Source organism: Melanerpes formicivorus, unplaced genomic scaffold, assembly GCF_026170545.1.
Source record: "Melanerpes formicivorus ecotype bairdi unplaced genomic scaffold, bMelFor1.0.p_v2 SCAF_26, whole genome shotgun sequence".
Classification (NCBI taxonomy): Eukaryota; Metazoa; Chordata; class Aves; order Piciformes; family Picidae; genus Melanerpes; species Melanerpes formicivorus.
In genome coordinates, this window is record NW_027142378.1 from 251,190 (window position 1) to 275,575 (window position 24,386).

The window sequence follows — 24,386 nt, forward strand, 5'->3', positions numbered from 1 at the left end:
AACCTGGTCTGGTCTGTTCTGGTGTATTCTATTCTATTCTATTCTATTCTATTCTATTCTATTCTATTCTATTCTATTCTATTCTATTCTACTCTACTCTACTCTAACTCTACTCTACTCTAACTCTATTCTACTCTAACTCTATTCTACTCTAACTCTATTCTACTCTAACTCTATTCTACTCTAACTCTATTCTACTCTAACTCTATTCTACTCTAACTCTATTCTACTCTAACTCTATTCTACTCTAACTCTATTCTACTCTACTCTATTCTTGAAAGAAGTTTACTTCAGACTAAAATGGCTAACAGCTATTTTGACTTACAACTAAGGCGTCATGAATTCCGGCATCATGAATTCCTCCGTCACTTAGGATGGCTTCACCTGTGTGAGAGGACTAGCTCAAGGCTAGTTCCTTAATAGGTACTCAAAGTAAACCCTGAAGGCAACTTCATTTTCAGATTTACAGCCTTTGCTGCACTGTGCTACTATGGCTACAGAGATTAATGCTCCCAGATGTCCTCCCATGTTTGGCACACATAAGAAGCAGATAAATTATGTTGTTTCTTAAAAAATGCTACTGTGATTCACATTCTGGCATGTTAATAGAGGTCACCTTTCCCTCCAGTTTATACAAACACTCTGGGTTATGAATGGCAGAGACCAAGGGCTTCAGTTCAAGCCTGTCAGATTTGGCTGACTGGGGAGCATCAAGTCTCACAAGGCTCAGAACAGAATTTCATTCTCAATTGTCTGTTCCCTCGCTGGCAGTTAAAACAAAAGGAGGCAAAAAAAAGGGAAAGGGGGGAAAAGAATAACTGACATAAGTGACTAGGAGAAAAAAACAAACAAAACCAGACATGCCAAAAACTCAGATCAGTTCCAAAGCAGGGTGTCAGAAAAGAACTCTGAAGGAAGAGTACTCACTCTGTGCAGATTTTGTTCTGTTTGTAAAACTTGTGTCTTGCTGAGAACAGCCGTGAAATATACTTGGCATTTTCAAGATCATCCTTCAAAAACACAAGGGGGGGAAAAAAAATGGTGGGGGAATCATTAATTTTGTTAATCTTATCAAGAAGTATCAAAGAGGAGCTCTAAAAATCCAGTTGCAGTAATGCTTGGTAACTGGTAAGGTTTGTCATGTACAGAATCTGACTGCCAAGAACATGCCTAGTGCCCTCAAGAGGATTCAAGGCATTGAATTACCGAAATACAGTGGCATGCCTTTACATGCTGCCACTTCACTGCTAAGTCACAGTAGGAGGGGAGGAGGGACAACGACAAAATATGGCTCAAGTTTGCTGGTTCATTTTAGATACTGGCCTTGGCTCAGGGAGATGTGATTTTAAATAGTGCAGAAGAGCACTGCAGCCCTCTAGGTTCCAGCATGCACACACATGGCAGCTTACGCCCAGTTTCTGCAACTGCTTATGCTGCTGTATTTATGCCAGCATGAAAGACGGTGTGGCACTATGGATGCTTAATTCAACAAGCACTTCAGTTGCTTTCACACTTCCCAATATAGTATACTTTGGGATGCCTGGAGAAGAATACAAATATTGGTAGCCAAATGAAGAGAGTTTCACGCTCTGCATAAAGTCAAATGTGAACCTGCAGGGAGGACTTAGTGACTCCCTTTGGGAAGTCACTTTGGGAAAGGGGGATTTTAAAGGGTTCTTTAAGCAGCTTTCTTGCTGACACTGATGAGGTTTTTTTTTCCTTACTGTGTGAAAGAGTACATTCTCTTCTTTGTTGATCAACTCCAGAACAATTGAAGACTTGTTATGTGCTATATTCCCAATGTCATTCCACCTGCAGAGTGAAAAAAACGTGGCAGAGTTTGCCAACACATACATTCACACATTTCACAAACACATTAAGAATCCCTTAGTCAATATGAGTCTCACTTTATGTGAAAGCTTTTCAGTAGCTGTTTGGTGAAGAAACACGGTCAGGAAAACAAGGAAGTCACGGTCCGATTAAAGGAGAAACGGATATGCAGCTCTTCGCCCAAAGCAGGAGAATTAAAAGCTGTCTTTAAAAACACCAGTGTGAAGACTCATAATAAAAGAAACACTGAAAATGCCTTCATGACAAACATCTCCCTGAGCAATTGGCATTTTTGGACTGCTTGATTTTTAGCCACACGTGCAAAAGACATTTTAAACCCTGCTTTTTCAGAGCGCCGTTCGTCCCCAAACGCCGTCTCCAACTTTCCTTTCCTAAAGCAGGTTGACAACATGGTTATGTAGGCTCTGCACACCATGCTCATGCTCTGGTTTTAAAAGTCTGCAATCTCTTTTTTTTTTTCCTCAAGTAATTGTCAGGTTACTCAAGATCAGAGTTATAATCTTCTTACGAATAGCTGACAGACATTTGCGTACATCGCATGCAATCCACGGGGATGGAACGGACTTGTTTGTTCTGTTTGCAGCATGCATTCCTCTTCATGTCATGGCAGGATGCTCAAAGCACATATTTCCAAAGAGTGAGGATCTCTCAGAACAAACTGTCACTTCTACAGGCAAAGAAACCTCTTGCTTTTGTCACTGGGCACAGCCAAAGGATTATCTAGTTTCTTCACAAAACTCAATATGCAGAACACGAGCTATGTGAAAAAGGGAGCCCTTAATGCTTTTGAAGATGACACTCTCACAGGCAAAATCCCCCAACATTCCAGCTCAAGACTTGGCTACAGTCTAAAACTCACTGCACCTCATAAACCACAATCTTTTGGCTGAGCAAACATTCATATCCTAAAAACAGGGACTAGTGAAAATCCACTTCAAGTTAACACAATAGCAACAGAAGCACCCACCAGAACAGTAGCAAAGAACAGTGAGGGAAATCTTAGCCCCCTTGGAACAATGAAGATTTCTAGCAACATTTTCATACAGAAAAAACTTTTATAAGAAGTAAGAAAACTCATGAAAGAAAGTTAATGGAAAGGCTGAAGTGATTTTTAATAACCATGATAAACAGCAGAATCATAGAGTCAGTAAGGTTGGAAAAGACTTCAAAGAGCATCAAGCCCAACCTGTCACCCAAGACCTCATGACTACTAAACCTTGGCACCAAGTGCCATGTCCAATCCCCTCTTCAACACCTCCAGGGATGGGGACTCCACCACCTCCCTGGGCAGCACATTCCAATGGCCAACAACTCTCTGTGAAGGACTTTCTCTTCACCTCCAGCCTAAACCTCCCCTGGTGCAGCTTGAGACTGTGTCCTCTTGTTCTCCTGCTGATTGCCTGGGAGAAGAGACCAACCCCCTCCTGGCTACAACCTCCCTTCAGGGAGTTGGAGACAGCAAGGTCACCCCTGAGCCTCCTCTTCTCCAGGCTAAACAATCCCAGCTCCCTCAGCCTCTCCTCACAGGGCTGTGCTCAAGGCCTCTCCCCAGCCTCGATGCCCTTCTCTGGACACCTTCAAGTGTCTCAATGTCCTTCTTAAACTGAGGGGCCCAGAACTGGACACAGTACTCAAGGTGTGGCCTAATCAGTGCAGTGGACAGGGGCACAATGACTTCCCTGCTCCTGCTGGCCACACTATTCCTGTTGCAGGCCAGGATGCCATTGGCCTTCTTTGCCACCTGGGCACACAAGGGACACAACCTGGATTTTCAAAATTATGAAGTGAGAAAATTCATCTTTCTTTTAGTGGGGCACCTAAATATGGCAACCAGAGTTTCAGAAAGGTTGAGCACCTAGGCTACAAACCATGAGGTTTCACAGATTTGCATTCCAAAGCATCAAAGAACCAGACATAAAGGCAAGAAGAGGGATCAAAGCCTTGTAAAGCAGAACAAGATACATGACAGACAAGTACATCTTTCTTACCATCATACCCATTCACAGATATCAGAGGTTATTCTTTATCACATGTCTTACAGCCATGAAGCCAGTCCTGAAGTATTGGCACTACTGAAGTCACACATGTAAGGAAGAAAATGACATCCACCCCCACCCCCAGAGCCCTAAGAAGAAACTTGCTTTAAATCCAAAAGATGCTAGTTGTACCTATAAATCACAGTTGTCCTTCCAATTCTGTTTTTAATGAAGATCCCCATGAAGAAAATACCAAGGTGTATGTCATTTCCATGATTATCCTGCAAAGAAAGGACAGTGTGTTTAGTTTAATAAAGAAAGTGGCCAATACATGCATATAAATGCATGCTGAGTTAACAAACAGAAACCCTTCTTCAAGGGTTCTCCAACCTATATTTTGCTGTTTGGTTAGCATTTAACTGGATTCCTTCTGTTGATTAGTGAGAACAGACCAAGGCTAAACAAGCCCAAGGTTCTCCTCTGTGGAACATACACACACCACAAACTGGCATTCACTGGGTAATGCCCTACATTCCCTATCAGTGTGATTAGAGCTATCTAGAGCCTGTGTGACTACCAAACACAATAGTCCTCTTTTGCATTCACAGTATTTTTCCAGCCATCTGTTAAAACATGTAGAGATTTCAGAAGCCACGCCTGGAGATGGAATCCCTCTCAAAAGCTCTACCCTTCATGCTTCCCTCTTTAAAGTCCTCCATATAGCAGCTCACAGCATATCACTCTAGAAAGTACTCTACAAAGATATATCCTCCATTGTTTTTCAGCTACTGGGTTAAATGTTCATCTGTGTGCACCACACAATATCCACTGTTCTTGCATTGCTTTCTAGAAGTGCTATTGGTTTTGTCCTTGCAGGCTCCTGCTCCATTTTTCCCCCTTTTTTTTTTGTGTGTGTGTGCAAAAGCTTAATGCTGTTGACAAAGAGGTTCTTCTATATATATCAACAAAAACACCACCCCCCCCAGCTGCATATATAGTAACTGGTTTACACTTTAAAGTGGTAAATAAAAGTTATGCTAACACCAAGAATGTGGTCAAAAAGAACTGCCAGAATAGAGCATGGGAGAGAAGTTAATATACTGTGTATGAGCAAGTTCTAGAAACCATCAGGTGTCCCTGCATTTTAATAGATCAGAGTTGTTCACCTGGCCTTGCTCTGCTCAATCCCCAGAAGGCAAGAGTGGAGTATCTGCACCTGCCTGCAACTACTGTTAGGCCTTCTGCAAGCAAATGATGGATGTCAAATTTCAAGCCCCAGCCTATGCACCAGTTCTCAGTGTTGCAATTTGCCAGCATTCTTCCACATGTAGTACTTGTCAGCATAGGTCCCACAGCTGACAGTTTTCAGCTTATTCTAATTAGAGGACTATGCATGCCACTGCCTTATCCCAGAGGCAGTGTTAGAAGGCAAAGAGATTGGGAAAATGTTGGGGGGAAATGTATATAAATGTGTGCATGTGATTGGAATTGCATAATAAACCTTGAATTACCCCCCCAAATAAACCTTGAATTGCCCCCCTCAGTTTTAAATGTGTGGAAGAGCTGTGTGCTCATATCAGAACCTAAGGAAAGGTGAAGTGAATGCTCAGTAGATGGCAACTTAGACATGAAAAAGTCTCACTCCTCTTCCAATCCTGTTAAAGATGACCAGAGCTGAGGTTCATCTGTCCCAGCCACTGAGACAGCACTCAGAGTAAAATCAAAGACCATCTCTGCTTCCCAGGTGAGCAGGCCCTGGCACATAACTTCTTCAGTGTAAACAATTTTGGCGGAGAAGTAATACCACAGGCCTGAGATACCTTCACATTCTAACTACCACCAGTCACTTCACCCTCTGAAACAGTGAAACAGGTCCTGTCTCCTTTGGACAAACAGAACTTGCACGTATTCCAAAGGTCACTGCAGACTTCTGCTTCATGTGCTTGAGAGGTTCCATTACAACAGGCACAAACATACCTTCACGGGGAAAATCTCCTGTCCAAACCCATCGAGGCGTTCCACTTCATTGATGTACATGAGCTCGGCCTCTGCTGCTGTAATGCCACTGCAATCAAGAGTGAAGAAAGGCACAAACCAGTTTCAATACCATGTGCACACAAAATAACACTAGTAAAAAAATTAATAAGCACAAATCACTTTAGAAGACACTGTGGAGATGCTGCTAGAAATCACAGAATCACCAAGGTTGGAAGAGACCTCAAAGATCAGCAAGTCCAACCTGTCACCCAACACCTCATGACTAAACCATGGCACCAAGGGCCAAGGGGCCAAGTCCCCTCTTGAACACCTCCAGGGATGGTGACTCCACCACCTCCCTGGGCAGCACATTCCAATGGCTAACAACTCACTCTGGGAAGAGCTTTCTCCTCACCTCAGCCTAAACTTCCCCTGGTGCAGCTTGAGACTGTGTCCTCTTGTTCTGGTGCTGGGTGCCTGGGAGAAGAGACCAACCCCCTCCTGGCTACAACCACCCTTCAGGTGCACAATACAAAGTGACCTTTCAAAAATGGGATCAGCAGCAGCAAAGGGAGGAATTTTACTGACAGTTGCTAAGGTCAGGTACAAATCACAAGAGGAACAAACTGAACTTGTCGCACTACATCAGTGTTCCAGGCTTCATTACAACACCAGGCTATCACGCCAGGTTGTGTTGAGTTTTGGATGGCCGATTTGAGCTGTCCTGATCTGCAAAAGGAATATCCAAATCCACTGAAGTTTCTTAAAATTACTTCAAAGGGAAGACCTACATTTTCAAGTTGGCTGTTGAGAAAAAAAACCAACACAGGCACTAAATCCAAATGGTGAGCAGATTCTCTTTCATAATAGAGAACAAACGAGCTGCAAACGTTTACACACGTGTCTACACATGCTCCTGTCACAGCTCAGGAATTCTGACAGATTTCTGTTCTCAAAAGCAGGTCAGAATAGATTGTAGGTTGCTGCAAAAGAAGGCCACTATTAATGCTTCTCTTCTTTGCTCCTCCTTACCATAGCTTACAAACAGAAATATAGGAAGCGGGTAAATACTTTGGGAGAAAGAGGAAAATAAAGGAGGTGGAATGTGATCTACCAGCTGAAATGAAGGTAAGTTTTGGTTCTTTGCGTTGCAGAAATAGCACTAAAGAGCACAGCAGGGGAGGGAAATCTTCCCTTTCAAGTCTGTGAGTTCGAAGGGGTCACACAAGCAGCCCATGGCAGAGAGCAAAGAACAGAACCAGGCCTGCTCATAGCCAGCTTGGAAGCTAGCCCTTTGGTTGCATCAAAGGACCAAGCTTGCATTGAAACTCAGACTGAGAGTGGCCTTAGACTCAGAGACTGGTATTTACCGCTTTAAAAGCATCTTCCATCATGTAATAGGGAGTGCTGCACCCACCACATAATATTCCTATTGCATTTCATGCAGTAAAACTTTAAATGCATATTCATAATATAACATAAAAGATTGTTTCCAAGGACATGCAGGTACTGTCATTTTCCTAAGAACAGCACCTAGACAACACCAAAAGAAGCCTGTTTACAAAGAAGGTGTTTGTACCCAAGCACTAATACATACCCTCCTACCTCATTAAGTAGTAACACCATAGTGTATCTTTTCCACAACAACACTTGGAACCAAACTCCTACTGTTTCCATTTCTACCACCTGGTCAGCATGCATTTCCTCCCCTCTCCTGAATGAGAGAAAACCCTCAGACATACCTTCAGACCACCTCCAATGAAGTCACAGTCTTTCAACATCAGAATTTAAATGAAACTGAGAAAGGAGAATAGAATAGAATAGAATAGAATAGAATAGAATAGAATAGAATAGAATAGAATAGAATAGAATAGAATAGAATAGAATAGAATAGAATAGACCAGACCAGGTTGGAAGACACCTTCAAGATCATCGCATCCAACACCACCTAATCAACTAAACCATGCAACCAAACACCCTATCAAGTCTCCTCCTGAACACCTCCAATGATGGTGACTCCTCCACCTCCCTAGGCAGCCCATTCCAATGGCTAACCTCCAGCCTGAACCTCCCCTGGCACAGCTTGAGACTGTGTCCTCTTGTTCTGGTGCTGGCTGCCTGGGAGAAGAGACCAACCTCCACCTGCCCACAACCTCCCTTCAGGGAGTTGTAGAGAGCAAGAAGGTCTCCCTTGAGCCTCCTCTTCTCCAGCCTAAGCAACCCCAGCTCCCTCAGCCTCTCCTCATAGGGCTCGTGTTCCAAAGCCCTCCCCAGCTTTCTTGCCCTTCTCTGGACACCTTCCAGCAACTCAATATCTTTCCTAAACTGAGGGGCCCAGAAGTGGACACAGGACTCAAGGTGTGGCCTAACCAGTGCTGAGTACAGGGGCAGAATCATTTCCCTGCTCCTGATACAGGCCAGGATGCCACTGGCCCTCTTGGCCCCCTGGGCACACCATAGCATGAGGAGTGTTACACATACTCACTAAACCTTACTGTCTAAATGCTTATTTGGGATTAAGCTCCTCAGCCATTCTGTGTTTGTAAGAGGCAGATAATCTTTTGCAACAGACTAATTAAAAATCCTGTGAGATGTAGCAGCATAATAGCAACATGAAGATAGGCCAGTTTGCCAGAAAAGCATGGAGAGGAAGGGAAATACTAGGAGGAGGATGACCAATCCAAAGCTTAACACATGAAGCTCACCTGTGAGATCGGTGTTCCTGAGCAACCTTTTGAGTCAGCTCCTCCAAGACAGCTTCATCTTGGGTCCAGTCCTGTAAGAATAGGAAGTAGCATCACAAACTAGTCACCCAAAAAGAGCAACAACAACAACAGGAAAGACAGGAATTAGGATGTTTCAAGACCGTCTGGTGTTCAGGCTCTTACAGGTAGTTATCAAAAGAGAAGTCATTGAAAATACATAGCACAGGATGCTGAAAATGTGCAAGGAGAATGCAAGTGTCTGATTGCTAAACTTTTTTAGGGGAGGGTAAAAGGATACTGTTAAAAATAGGGTTAGGGTGCTCACTATTCCAAAACAGAAAACAGAGCATAGAGCACAGGTAAGGGACTTTTTGTTGCATAAGAACCAAGTCTTTAAAAAACACTTGGAAGTGCACAGACCATGAAAAATGAAGTCACAGAATCATAGAATCAATAAGGTTGGAAAAGACCTCAAAGATCATCAAGACCAACCTGTCACCACAGACCTCATGACTACTAAACCATGGCACCAAGTGCCACATCCAATCCCCTCTTGAATACCTCCAGGGATGGGGACTCCACCACCTCCCTGGGCAGCACATTCCAGTGGCTAACAACTCTCTCTGGGAAGAACTTTCTCCGCACCTCCTAAACTTCCCCTGGCACAGCTTGAGGCTGTGTCCTCTAGACACAGTTTGCAGAGATTAGTTATATGGAAACAAACACAGTTTAAGGAAGTACTCTGAATCATAGTGCTGCAGTGATTTTAAGCAGTTTAGAGTAAAAATCACACAGAAAATAGCCTCTTAACCCACAGAGTTGGTAAATTCTAAGCAGGCTTTGTACACCAACATGAGGAATGGAAGAAATGCAAAATGAGAGGCTGTAAAATTAGGTATTGGCTGGGTTTTGGCATATGCAGTGTGAGACACTTCCAATTCCTTCCTATTTTCCTCCACATATTGAAATAACTCAATCCAGTAGAAAAGATGGGTCATGGGTAATTTCTGTCCCACAACCCACAGGTGTTCCCTTCCTCGTAGTAAAAGGGATTAGAACTTTGGCTACCTCTTCAAATATGTAACAAAATGTACTTTATGCCACAACCCATTCTGAGCAGAAATGTTTGTCCTGCACAAATGCAGTCACATATGGCAAAGGCAATTCTGAATTAACTGGGAACAAGTTAATAAAGGAAGGCTGCTCATCAACTCAAGGCAGAAGGAAGAAAAACTAAAGGAAGCTAAAAAAGCTTTATTGCAAAACCTCAAAGTTCTTATTTTTATCTTAAAAAGCCTTAAGGCTGCATGCAATGTACTTAAATCCACTGCCTGCTTCTTGCTCAATGGGGCCCTCCCTCCCATATTTGCTTCTGCCACAAAGAAAAATGCCAAAGTGGGAGCATGCTAATGAAAAATGGCATTGTACATGCCTATGCACAGCTACACACCTGTGGGGTGTACTGTGTACATAACTTTGTTCTTTTCACTGCTGAAGAAATGCCATTTGACACACATTGGAGCCTCACAAGATCAAACAGTGCAAATGTAGCTGCCCCTCCCTCATCCACCAGATCGCTTTGCTAATGAATTCATAGCAATGTTCTTGCTGGAAGTTCTCACTGTGCCCAAGGTTCACTCAGATCTTTCCATTTGCTTCAGGACTATTTCATATCTGCAGCTCCTAGCAACTGCCACTGAACTTGCAGTGAAGTATTTACTATTACATTATCCCCTCCTCCCCAGAAGAGCACAGACATGTAGTTAAAGAAATGTCTAGAGAAACAGCTGATTTAAGAGTAGGCTTCTGAAGACTGTAGGAAGCAGACAACTTTTCTGATCTTGTTAAATTTAGGAACAGCAGCGTGGATGAAAGGCAAGATACCACAAAATGAGCACATGCAAACGAGAAAAGAGCTGACTACAACACCAGGGAGGCAGCTGACTCAAAAGCAGAGGTTCTAGAAGATGGACCCATGGAATAAACTGCGGTATCACTTAGAAATTAACCACCTGAAGGCTCGTCTAGAGGCCTAAACCCTCCCCTAATTGTTGTTGGGTTTTTCTGGGGGGAGGGGTGGGGTGGGTTGGTTGGTTTGGTTTCTTTCTGAAAACAAAAATATAGAATAGAATAGAATAGAATAGACCAGACCAGGTTGGAAGAGACCTTCAAGATCATCGCGTCCAACCCTTCAACCAATCCAACATCACCTAAACAACTAAACCATGGCACCAAGCACCCCATCAAGTCTCCTCCTGAACACCTCCAGGGATGGTGACTCCACCACCTCCCCAGGCAGCCTATTCCAATGGGCAATCACTCTCTCTGTATAGAACTTCTTCCTAACATCCAACCTAAACCTCCCCTGGTGCAGCCTGAGACTGTGTCCTCTTGTTCTGGTGCTGGTTGCCTGGGAGAAGAGACCAACCCCCTCCTGGCTACAACCTCCTCTCAGGGAGTTGGAGACAGCAAGAAGTTCTCCCCTGAGTCTCCTCTTCTCCAGGCTAAGCAACCCCAGCTCCCTCAGTCTCTCCTCGTGTTCCAAACCCCTCACCAATTTCGTTGCCCTTCTTGAGTTTTCTTGGGGGAAGGGGTGGGGTGGGTTTGTTGGTTTGGTTTCTTTCTGAATACAAAAATAATGTCAGTATATTGAAAAAAACCTTGCAGAAGTTCAGGAATTTACAAAGTGACAGCTTGATAACACATTTTCTTGTCTACATTTGCAGCCATCTTCTTTCCCACTTTGACTATCATAAGCCATCAACTATATGCAAGATCATCAATTACTTACCAAGAGATAAAAGCAGCCTACCAAAGAAATCCTGTTCCACTACTTAGGCTAACAGAAGTTTCTTCATGAAAGGCCAATAGTGAAGCCAAATTCTAGCTATAGAGGGCATATTCAGATCTGTGTCATAGAATCAGACAGGGTTGGAAGGGACCACAAGGATCATCTAGTTCCGACCCCCCTGCCATGGGCAGGGACACCCCACACTAGATCAGGCTGGCCACAGCCTCATCCAGCCTCGGCTTAAACACCTCCAGGGACAGGGCCTTAACCACCTCCCTGGACAACCCATTCCAGGGCTTCACCACTCTCATGGGGAAGAACCTCCTCCACACATCCAGCCCGAATCTCCCCACCTCCAGCTTCATTCCATTCCCCCTAGTCCTATCACTACCTGAGATCCTGAGCAGTCCCTCCCCAGCCTTCCTGTAGGCCTCCTTCAGATACCGGAAGGCCAGTATCGTTCTTCTTCCTGCTCACTCTTTTTCAGGTGCTATTAAACTCGTGTCTACCATCTCAAAATTGCACTTTCACTTCAAGACACTGAATAGCTTTCACCTTTTTGGACTATCTGCTGCAGTTTCTGCACAAGGAGTGCTGGCAAATGGGATGAACTGCTTCTGGAATTGCCCTCCCGAAGCCTTCAGATTACAGTGAGATGATTCATTCTCCCTCTACTGCTCCACTAATTGCAGAGGGAAACCAGATGCCTTAACTTCAAGGCAGCTGTACTCAGGGCATGAGAACACCACTCCACTTCCACTTTTTTTTGACCTGGTTAGGCAGAATTCCATGACCTTTTACATTTTATGAATCTTATACTCAAGGCTAGTGTTGATGGACTTGTTTGTCTAGGATAAAGCCAAGCTCAGTCTCAGCAGGATTTCTCTAATCCATCCTCCTACAGAAGCTCAATGTCATGGATTGCAAGTGCTTGGTATTTGTCACCAGACTTTCTAGCATCATCAGTGATCCAAAACACTTCCCTCAGCATTCACATTATTTGCTAGTTGCCAATGTAAGTTTAAAACAAAGTTACAGCACAGGCCCTGGGGACATTTTGCAAAGACCCAGTTCATGCTTTACTTCAGTCTGATACTAAGGTCACATTCTCCTGAGCCAGCTAGGAGAGGAGTGCTAGTGGACCTGGTACTCACTAACAAGGAGGGTCTGGCTGGAGGGGTGAAGGTTGAGGGCAGCCTTGGCTGTAGCAATCATGAGATAGTGAAGTTCAGGACCTTGCATGGTAGGAACCGAATACCAAGCAGGATCACAAACTTTGGACTTCAGCAGGGCCAGCTTTGACCTTTTGAAGCAATTGCTAGGGGAAATCTCATGGGACAGGGTAGTAAAGGGCAAAGGGGCCATGATAGTTGGTTAACATTCAAAGACCACTTCTTCCAAGCTCAAGATCAGAGCATTCCAACAAGGAGGAAATTGAGAAAGGGAGCCAGGAGACCTACATGGTTCAGTAGGGAGCTACTGAGCAAACTCAAGTGGAAAAAGAGGGTCTACAGATCATGGAAGGAGGGGCTGGCCACTTGGGAGGAGTATAAGACTGTTGTCAGAGGATGTAGGGAAGAAACTAGGAAAGCTGAGGTCTCCTTGGAATTCAACCTTGCAAGGCAGGTCAAGGACAACAGAAAGGATTTCTTCAAATACACTGCAGGAAAAATGATCACTAGAGGCAATGTAGGCCCACTGCTAAATGAGGTGGGTGCCTTGATGACAAAGCAGGCAAAGTTCCTAAATGCCTTCTTTGTCTCCATCTATACTGCTGGAGACTGTCCTCAGGAGCCCCAGACCCCTGAGGCCCTAGAGGAAGACATGGCAAAGGAGGAGTTTTCCTTGGTTGATGAGGACTAGGTTAGGGAACAGTTAAGTCATCTGGACATCCATAAATCCATGGGTCCTGATGGGATGCGCCCAAGGGTGCTGAGGGAGCTGGCAGAGGTCATTGCCAGACCACTACCATCTTTGGTAAGTCATGACAGACAGGAGAGGTGCCTGGGGACTGGAGGAAAGCAAATGTCACTCTAATCTTCAAAAAGGGTAAGAAGGAGGACCCAGGTAACTATAGACCAGTCAACCTCACCTCCCTCCCCAGAAAGGTAATAGAACAACTTATCCTCAGTGCTGTCCTCAGGCATATCAAGGACATGAGGATCATTAGGAGCAGTCAACATGGTTTTACCAAAGGGAAGCCTTGTTTGACCAACCTGATACCCTTTTATGAGGACATAAGCAGGTGGATTGATGATGGTAGAGCAGTGGATGTGGTTTATCATGAGTTCAGTAAAGCATTTTACACTGTCTCCCACAGCATCTTTGCAGCTAAACTGAGTCAGTGTGGTCTGGATGATCAGGTAGTGAGATGGATGTGAACTGGTTGAAGGAAAGAAGTCAGAGAGTTGCAGTCAATGGGACAGAGTCTAGTTGGAGGCCTGTATCTAGTGGAGTCCCTCAGGTCAGGACTGGGATCAATACTATTCAATACATTCAGCAATGACCTGGATGAGGGAACAGAGAGCACTGTCAGCAAGTTTGCTGATGACACCAAACTGGGTGGAGTGGCTGACACACCTGAAGGCTGTGAAGAAGTCAGCAAGACTTGGGACAGGCTGAGAGCTGGGCAGAGAGAAACTGAATGAAATTCAACAAGGGCATGAATGGAGTCTTGCTCCTGGGAAAGAGCAACCCCATGTATCTGTACAGGTTGGGGACTGACCTGTTGGAGAGCAGTGAAGGAGAAAAGGACCTGGGGTTCCTGGTGGGCGGAAGGTTGACCATGAGCCAGCAGTTTGCTTGTGGCCAAAAAGGCCAATGGCATCCTCAGGTGTATTAGAAGGAGTGTGATTAGTAGGCCAAGAGAGATTCTCCTCCCCTCCCAGTTCAAGAAGGACAGGGAACTGCTTGAAAGAGTGCAGCACAGAGCCACAAAAGCGATTCAGGGAGTGGAACACCTTCCTTACAAGGAGAGCCTGCGGGAGCTGGGGCTCTTTAGCTTGGAAAGGAGGAGACCGAGGAGTGACCTCATTAAAGTATATAAATATGTAAAAGGTGAGTGCCAAGAGGATGGAGTCAGGCTCTTCTTGGTGATGCCCAATGGCAGGAGAAGGGGCAACAGGTGGAAGTTGAGGCATAAATTCTTCATAGAGAGATTGCCCATTGGAATGTGCTGCCCAGGGAGGTGGTGGAGTCACCATCATTGGAGGCATTTAGGAGGAGACTTGATAGGGTGCTTGGTGCCATGGGTTAGTTGATTGGATGGTGTTGGATGATAGGTTGGATCTTGAAGGTCTCTTCCAACCTGGTCTGGTCTATTCCTATTCTATTCTATTCTATTCTATTCTATTCTATTCTATCTTGGTTGCATAGAAAGTTCCATGTAAACATAAGGAAAATTTTTTTCATTGTGATGGAGCACTGGAGCAGGCTGCCCAGGGGGGTTGTGGAGTCTCCCTCTCTGGAGATATTCAAAACCTGCCTGGATGCGTTCCTGTGTGATCTGCTCTAGGTGAGCAGGGTTGGACTAGATGATCTTTCCAGGGCCCTTCCAGCCCCTAACATTCTGTGATGGGTTTCATGTGTCCTGTGACACAACACTCACTACATCAGCAGCCCTCATATTAACTTGTTATGCCATCTTACTAACACTGCAGTACAGCTTTTTAAACAGCTGCACATTCTTTTTTGATTCAAAGTACTTCTTGTTGTTGGGGCTGACACCTATTCCTAATGGAGCCTTAACAGAAACTGAAAAAGGGTTAAATATTCACAGCTGTAGCAGTTTGAGCCAGGTGCCCCCCAAAGTGTCCACATGAGAAACACCTCCTGTGTCCCGAAGGTGGTCACAGGAAGCCAGGTATTTCATCCCATGATGCTCTGCTCCCCTGTAAGACATCAGGGGGGGTCCTGCACTTCCTCTTTTCTTCCCTTGCCGCCATCTGGTAAGTGGGGGGAGCTGTCTCCCAGCCTTGTGGGCCTGGCTAGGCCCAAGGCCAGGGGGAAGGGCAATCTCAGATCTGGCCAGCTGAGATTAGTTTAGCAATGGAGAAGGTGGGGGGGGGAAGGAAGAACAATGGGGGGTTTGGGTGTACCCTCAGGTGGGGAGGGGATATTTCTGGGTGTGCTTTGGGATCTCTTTTGTCACTGTGCTTTTGTCACTGCTTTTCCATCTAAACTTTCCACCTCCTTTGCAATCCGTTTGTCCGAGTTTCATTTTTGCCCGTGGTGGTGAGGGGGTCAGCCTCAACCCCTCACAACAGCATGTATTCATTCAGGTAAAATCATGTTCATTGCAGGTTTGGGGGTGCAGAGTTTGTTTCCACTATTAATAGTTCAGTGCTGGTGCTTTTACTCAGTTATCAACAAGGCCATCTCTTATGAGTAATTTCTCTGTGCTTCAAATACCACAAAAGAAGGGGATGAGGAACTCACCATAGGAAACAAGACATACTCTCGGAGGAAGTCATGGGATTCAAACTGATTATAGTCTCCAAAACCAGCTGGAAAAAAACAAAAACACAATTACTTATTTTAGCACTTTCCACACATCTTAAGACCCCACCCAATCTTTGCACAGATGCTTAATTTCAAGTGGGTGAGTTCTCTCTGAAGCCACAACCCAGCATGAAGATTTCTGCTTGCACTTCAGCTTTTAACATGGTGGTCTGAAAATGAAAATGTTATTACCAGAGATCAAATAACAGCCAATGAGGAATTTTTCCTCTTTTGAACCCCCAGTATTACAACCATTTGCAATGCTTAAGCAGCAGAAGTGCAAACATTTCTTTTTCTGTAGCCTTCATGAATGAATACCGTCACTTAACAAGGCTGGGATTGCTCAGCCTCTTGAAAAACTCTGCACACTTCTGCTTCTCCAACATTTCCAAACCTGAGCAGGAAATCAGAAGAAATAAATGAATCAATCTGCCTCTGCTACAATGCTACAAAAGATGTTCAACTATCTGGGAAGTCACAAATCTGGAAAGTCATCAGAACAGTGTGGCCAGCAGGAGCAGGGAGGTCATTCTGCCCCTGTATACTGCACTGGTTAGGCCACACCTCGAGTCCTGTGTCCAGTTCTGGGCCCCTCAGTTTAGGAAGGAGGTTGACTTGCTGGAACGAGTCCAGAAGAGAACAACGAAGTTGGTGAGGGGTTTGGAACACAGCCCTATGAGGAAAGACAGAGGGAGCTGGGGTTGCTCAGCCTGGAGAAGAGGAGACTCAGGGGTGACCTTATCACTCTCTACAACTACCTGAAGGGAGGTTGTAGACAGGCAGAGGTTGGTCTCTTCTCCCAGGCACCCAGTACCAGAACAAGAGGACACAGTCTCAGGCTGCACCAGGGGAGGTTCAGGCTGGAGGTAAGGAGGAAGTTTTACACAGAGAGAGTGATTGGCCATTGGAATGGGCTGCCCAGGGAGGTGGTGGAGTCACCGTCATTGGAGGTGTTCAGGAGGAGACTTGATGGGGTGCTTGGTGCCATGGGTTAGCTGTTTAGGTGGTGTTGGATTGGTTGATGGGTTGGGCACGATGATCTTGAAGGTCTCTTCCAACCTGGTTTGGTTTATTCTAAATAAAGGTTTATTCTAAATAAAAATCCACTACAATTTTTAATTCTAATAAAAATTCTCAGCAGCCACCACAGCTGGGAGGTGTGGGGCCTACCCTCCTGCAGCCAATACAACAGTACAGGCACTGGGTCTGTTGAACTGACTGGCCCACACCTTTCAATTGGCTTTTCAACTACTTCTCTTTAAGGAGTACTCATCTCCATGCTCACGTTCTCTCCCGTGTTTGGCTGAGGATTCATAGAATCAATAAGGTTGGAAAAGACCTCAAGGATCATCAAGTCCAACCTGTCACCCAACACCTCATAACTAACTAAACCATGGCACCAAGTGCCACATCCAATCCCCTCTGGAACACCTCCAGACTTCACCACCTCCCTGGGCAGCGCATTCCAATGGTTAACAACTCTCTTTGTGAAGAACTTTCTCCTCACCTCCAGCCTAAACTTCCCCTGGCACAGCTTGAGACTGTGTCCTCTTGTTCTGCTGCTGGTTGCCTGGGAGAAGAGACCAACATCCACCTGGCTACAACCTTCCGTCAGGGAGTTGTGAACAGCAAGAAGGTCTCCCCTGAGCCTCCTCTTCTCCAGGCTAAGCAACCCCAGCTCCCTCAGCCTCTCCTGATAGGGCTTATGCTCAAGGCCTCTCCCCAGCCTCACTGCCCTTCGCTGGACACGTTCAAGAGTCTCAATGTTCTTCTTATTCTTGTCTAAATGTCCCTGAAATGGTAGACTTTTGAAACAAGCATCCTAAAGGCTAAACTATGTTAAAAAAAAAAGCACACAACCAAAAACAACAAAACAAAGCCTATATTTATCTGTTAAACACATAACAGCTCATATCAAGAGAGTATCTTGCCAGGAGGCTTTTATTTTCTATTACTTGAACTGGATCAAACGCCATCTACAAGCTTCTCACATTATAGGAGCTGGAAATCCCCACCATAAATCATATTATCCAAACATTCTTTCAAAGCTTCCAGACAATTTCACGTACTGCAGGATGCCAAAAAATGCAGCTTCAATTTGGTTTTCACCTCAGAGTTATGTTTTAACACAAACAGAAAGAAATCAAAATGGACATGAAACAGAGTCTGTGAGTTTAAAGAAGTAAGTATTTCAAATACCTTGGGTTGCATCACATGGAAAGGACAAAGGGAGTAATACAAGGGCAGGGATAAAGGAAACAAGATTAGGTGTATCATTCTGATGCAATGGGCTTTGAAATACATGATGGATTATAGAGAAAATTCAAAGTAAAGTGATTGTGAAGTAGCAAACGGATTACAAAGCTCCAAACCCACAGGACCAGTGAATTGAATTCAGTATCTATGCAGCCCTAATTTACAGAGTGTAAGACTTCATACTAAATCTTGCTAGAATCTAGAATAGATCTAAATTTAGAATCTAGAACAGATGCTAAATCTAGAATAGTATAGAATAAACCAGGTTGGAAGAGACCTTCAAGATCATTGTGTCAAACCTATCATCCAACACCACCCAACCAACTAAACCATGCAACCAAGCACCCTGTTAAGTCTCCTCCTGAACACCTACAATGATGGTGATGGCAACTCCACCACCTCCCTGGGCAGCCCATTCCAATGGGCAATCACTCTCTCTGTGTAAAACTTCCTCCTGACCTCCAGCCTGAACCTCCCCTGGCGCAGCCTGAGACTGTGTCCTCTTGTTCTGGTGCTGGCTGCCTGGCAGAAGAGACCAACCTCTGCCTGCCTACAACCTCCCTTCAGGTAGTTGTAGACAGCAATAAGGTCACCCCTGAGTCTCCTCTTCTCTAGCCTAAGCAACCCCAGCTCCCTCTGTCTTTCCTCATAGGGCTGTGCTCCAAACCGCTTCCCAACCTTGTTGCCCTTCTCTGGACACCTTCCAGCAACTCAACCTCCTTCCTAAACTGAGGGGCCCAGAACTGGACACAGGACTCAAGGTGTGGCCTAACCAGTGCAGTGTACAGGGGCACAATGACCTCCCTGCTCCTGCTGGCCACACTGTTCTTGATGCAGGCCAGGATGCCATTGGCCCTCCTGGCTGCCTGGGCACACTGCAGGCTCATGTTCAGCCTACCATCAACCAGTACCCCCAGGTCCCTCTCTGCCTGGCTGCTCTCAGCCACTCTGACCCCAGCCTGTAGCACTGCCTGGGGTTGCTGTGGCCAATGTGCAGAACCTGGCACTTGGATGTGTTCAATCTCCTGCCCTTGGACTCTGCCCATCTGTCCAGCCTGTCGAGGTCCCTCTGTAGAGCCTGCAGAGTTTCAATAAGTAAATCAAGTAAATGGAGTTCTAGTCATGCATTTTCCATTATCAGTGAAACATTTCAAGACCTGACAGGAAACTTTTTTTTTCTTCAATTTTTAGCCAAGAAAGAAGATCCTAAACCAGGATTTCTAATGCCCTATTACAAGCATTGCTCTCCATTGAACCTTTACTTTACAAAGATCAGATCTTCATGTGTGCTATGTACACACTTCCTTCCCTCATATCAAAGGATATGCCCAGAGCATGCTGAAAGAATGAGTAGGTAGAAGCCCTGTACTTGGATACCCTGTTTCAGGCTATCCATGACTGACTATGAGAACCTGAAAGACTTTCTCTAAATACAGGCCTTCTACCTTTGCCCATACACATTATTTGATCCCACTTGATGTCCTTAGGAGGCTCAGAATAAAATGGAAGGAGTAGTTTATTATTCCTTTCAAACTCACACAACAATTACCATCATGTGCTCTTTCATACTTCAGATCGCGCTACACAGCAGAATGAGTTTTTAATTAAAGGCAAAATTAAAGCTGCTGCTACGCTCTTTGATGTAATTGCATTTCAAACCAGAGAACATGAAGCAAATTCATTACTGCCAAGTACTCCGTGGTTGAGGTTGGAAAACCTGGAGTTTTGGTCAGAGTCACTTAGGTGGATTTTAGAAACAGGAAAGCCGAGCACTGTGATGTGGTCCGTCATTCCGTCCCTGAGGGTGCAAGTGTTTCATCAATGGCAGTCCATCTATGCACTTTTAAATCAATAGAAAACCCAGCTGGTGTGAGTAGGAGTCATATGAGGCTGTAGTTAATGCCCAATCAACACAGGGAACAAACAAAAATAGCCAGTGCTGCAAAAGGGCCATCAGGTCATGTCATCTTACCTTGCACTGCCAAACCAGCTAGGCGAATTCCCTGCTCCAATGAAGAAAGCAATCGGCCATCGAGGACATCTTTTTTCACTTGTAGGTAATACTGATATCTACAAACAAAGAATCATAGAATCAATTAGGTTGGAAAAGACCTCAAGGATCAGCAAGTCCAACCTGTCACTCAACACCTCATGACTACTAAACTATGGCTTCAAGTGCCATGTCCAATCCCTTTTTCAACACCTTCAGGGACGGTTACTCCACCACCTCCCTGGGCAGCACATTCCAATGGCCAACAACTCTCTCAGTGAAGAACTTTCTCCCTAACATCCAGCCTAAATGTCCCCTGGCATAGCTTGAGACTGTGTCCTCTTGTTCTGGTGCTGGGTGCCTGGGAGAAGAGACCAACCCCCACCTGGCTACAACCTCCCTTCAGGGAGTTGTAGACAGCAAGAAGGTCTCCCCTGAGCCTCCTCTTCTCCAGGCTAAGCAACCCCAGCTCCCTCAGCTTCTCCTCATAGGGCTGTGCTTGAGACCTCTCCCCAGCCCCAGTGCCCTTCTTTGGACACATTCAAATGTCTCAATGTCCTTCTTAAATTGAGGAGCTCAGAACTGGACACAGGACTCAAGGTGTGGCCTAACCAGTGCTGAGCACAGGGCACAATGACTTCCCTGCTCCTGCTAGCCACACTATTTCTGATGCAGGCCAGGATGCCCTTGGCCTTCTTGGCCACCTTGGCACACTGCTGGCTCCTGTTCAGCTTACCATCAACCAGCACCCCCAGGTCCCTCTCTGCCTGGCCACTCTCCAGACACTCCGACCCCAGCCTGTAGCACTGCATGGGGTTGCTGTGGCCAATGTGCAGAACCTGGCACTTGGATGTGTTCAATCTCCTGCCCTTGGACTCTGCCCATCTGCCCAGCCTGGCAAGGTCCCTCTGCAGAGCCCTTCTACCCTCTAACAGATCAACACCTGCTCCCAACTTGGTATCATCTTCAAACTTACTGCTGACAGACTCAATCCCCACATCCAGATCATTAATAAAGACATTGAACAAGATGAGGCCCAGCACTGATCCCTGGGGGACACCACTAGTGACTGGCTGCCAGCTGGATGTGGCACCATTCACCACCAGCGAATATTAACTATAACATCTGTTTGTACATTTTCCACAGGACAAATGATTGCTGAAAGGAAGAGAAAAATCACCACAGACAGTTCAGGTGTTGAAACAGTCTGCATCTGGCTTCAGATTATTTCACATTACTAAAAATCAATGTGATTCCTACAAGTGCAGTGCTTCCAGGTGGATGAAAAGGAAAATAGCAAGTTCTAATTCGTGTTCCCTAGGCTGCACAGAAAAAGGACATCTGCTAGGACTACCTCCTCCATAAACTTCATGGAGCTTACTGAAGACCATGCAATCATCAATACAAAAAGAAACTGTTCCATTTTTCTCCAGTGTCACCATTTTAATAGCACAAATAGAATCTTAGCCATATACTTTGACCTACTGACATATCTTTATGAGCCATATGAAAGCTTTTTTAATGGCCATCTCCCATGTGCAAAGGATGACTTAGACACACACACATGCAGCTGCTGATTTGCAGTACCTAATTACAAGACAAATTTTTCATTTTAAAGCACAAGCAACAGAACTCCCATGTTTCACCTTACTTTTGCAGTACAGCAGATTTAAAGAAGCAAGAAGCTTTCCACATAAAGCTTAACAAGGTACTGCCCTCATTCTTGCATCCCTTCCACCTGCTCAATGGGACCAGACGCACAGCAGAGCTGGCGAAAGGAGCAGAGATAGGCACTAGTCCCTCCAGCATATTAGGTTAAAATCCAGTGGAGACAGGTAGGACAGGACAGGACAGGACAGGACAGGACAGGACAGGACAGGACAGGACAGGACAGGACAGGACAGGACAGAACAGAACAGAACAGAACAGAACAGAACAGAACAGAACAGAACAGAACAGAACAGAACAGAACAGAACAGAACAGAACAGAATAGAATAGAATAGAATAGAATAGAATAGAATAGAATAGAACAGAACAGAACAGAACAGAACAGAACAGAACAGAACAGAACAGAACAGAACAGAACAGAACAGAACAGAACAGAACAGGTTGGGAGAGACCTTCAAGATCATCGAGTCCAACCCATCATCCAACAACACTTAATCAACTAAACCATGCAACCAAGCACCCTATCAAGTCTTTTTCTAAACACCTCCAGTGATGGTGACTCCACCACCTCCCTGGGCAGCACATTCCAATGGCCAATCACTCTCTCTGTGTAGAATTTCTTCCTAACATTCAGTCTGAAGCTCCCCTGGCACAGCTTGAGACTGTGTCCTCTTGTTCTGGTGCTGGTTGCCTGGGAGAAGAGATCAACCCCCACCTGGCTACAATCTCCCTTCAGGTAGTTGTAGAGAGCAATAAGGTTACAGTATAACCACATTCCACATGTGCCCTCAGCTTCATGCACCTCGTCCCCAAACTTGCTGGTAGTAACTGATACACCTGATGACCCAAAAACCAACAAAGGGGTTTCTCAGTCTGTGACCTGACACGCCAATCTGGTGGCAGTTGAACTAGGTTATGAGGTTACTGCTCCTTTCAGCTGCATGCCTGCTCACCCCTCCATGACACAAAGGGTATCCATTTAAATTGGCATGGATTTACAACATAATTGTTTGAGATCAGTATCACAGTATAACTAAGGTTGGAAGAGACCTCAAAGATCATCGAGTCCAACCTATCAACACTGACCCCATGACTAGACCATGGCACCAAGTACCATGTCCAATACCCTCTTGAACACCTCCAGGGATGGGGACTCCACTACCTCCCTGGGCAGCACATTCCAGTGGTGAATGACTCTCTCAGTGAAGAACTTTCTCCTCACCTCCAGCCTAAACTTCCCCTGGTGCAGCTTGAGACTGTGTCCTCTTGTTCTGGTGCTGGTTGCCTGGGAGAAGAGACCAACCTCCTCCCGGATACAACCACCTTTCAGGTAGTTGTAGAGGGCAATGAGGTCTCCCCTGAGCCTTCTCTTCTCCAGGCTAAACAATCCCAGCTCTCAGCCTCTCCTCACAGGGCTGTACTCAAGGCCTCTCCCCAGCCTTGTTGCCCTTCTCTGGACATGTTCAATTGTTTCGATGTCCTTCTTAAACTTAACACAGATAAACTGTGTTAGATACACAGATAAACTGTGATACACAGATAGATACACAGATAAACTGTGTTAGAAAGAAATAGTATACAAGCATACCAGCCTGTCTTGGAGACTGCAATCTCTGCAAGGTGGAGAGCAAAGAGTGTCAGAAAGACTGCAGACAGTAAACTATCTGGGTTCATCTTCAACCAGCACACCATATCTGACCTTACCCTTGAACCTTTGGGAAGAGCAAGGAAACTGTTCTGGTATTGCTTTGTAGTTTAAGTCACCTTCCTGTTTCCAACAGGAAAGGAGAACCACTGCTAACACCACCCATGCTACAGGGACTGCACTGGCTAAACTACACTCACAAACACTGCTGTGTAATTCATTGTGGAGCTCTTAGGAAATACCTCTGTGCTTCAAAGCCAGCATAATCCAAGCCAGGCTTTGAGGGCTATGAATCAAATGCAGCATTTCACATTCCTCTTCAGTTATCTCTTCTGTCAGTGATGTGAAATGCAGTAACTTGCCACTAGACAGCACCAACGCTCTGACCAGACCAGTACACTCAAGGCAGCTGGGTGTTCAGAGGCTACAAATATCATGGGGCAGAGAAATCCTCTCAAGGAAGGTCTCTGCACATATTCTTCAGGTCTGAGAAGTTCCCTTCAGAGTTCACCATTTTTATGTGTACTTAAAAAGTAATGGCTGGGTTACAGGATTTAGGTTTTCTCTTTCCCCTCTTTCCTTTACAGAAGGCAAAAGAACATTTTTCAAATAGTAAAAACATAATCTTAGATTTGGCTTTCACACAGCACAGTGTGTGTCTTGGCCACCTGGGCACACTGCTGGCTCATGTTCAGGTGGCTGTCAGTCAGCACCCCCAGGTCCCTCTCTGTTTGGCAGCTCTCCAGCCACTCTGACCCAGCCTGTAGCTCTGCCTGGGGTTGCCATGGCCAAAGTGCAGCACCTGGCACTTGGACTTGTTGAATGCCAGCAGAATGAAGTGTAAGATTTCTCACATATTGCATAGATTGACATGGAAAGATATCATTAGTGCCCTGGCACTAACTAGTGGATCTGTCAGGAAAATCCTCACAAAGAAAGTTGTCACCTTTCACAGGTAAATGCACTGAAAAGTAATCACCTGCTGTGGCTCTGACACCTTTGTCAATGAAAGTGCTAAAATAAACT

General features: G+C 45.3%; 1 protein-coding gene across 1 annotated transcript in view; it reads right to left on the bottom strand.

The window, feature by feature from the left end:
- PTPN14 (protein tyrosine phosphatase non-receptor type 14) overlaps window positions 1-24,386 on the bottom strand; it is a 167,658-nt gene that overhangs the window by 42,234 nt on the left and 101,038 nt on the right. The window contains exons 4-10 of the mRNA XM_068153415.1: window positions 20,029-20,126; window positions 15,738-15,805; window positions 8,510-8,580; window positions 5,805-5,892; window positions 4,020-4,108; window positions 1,725-1,812; window positions 928-1,010 (exon numbers count right to left, since the gene is read on the bottom strand). Coding sequence (XP_068009516.1) covers window positions 928-1,010; window positions 1,725-1,812; window positions 4,020-4,108; window positions 5,805-5,892; window positions 8,510-8,580; window positions 15,738-15,805; window positions 20,029-20,126 — 585 coding nt within the window. The remainder of the gene's footprint in view (window positions 1-927; window positions 1,011-1,724; window positions 1,813-4,019; window positions 4,109-5,804; window positions 5,893-8,509; window positions 8,581-15,737; window positions 15,806-20,028; window positions 20,127-24,386) is intronic.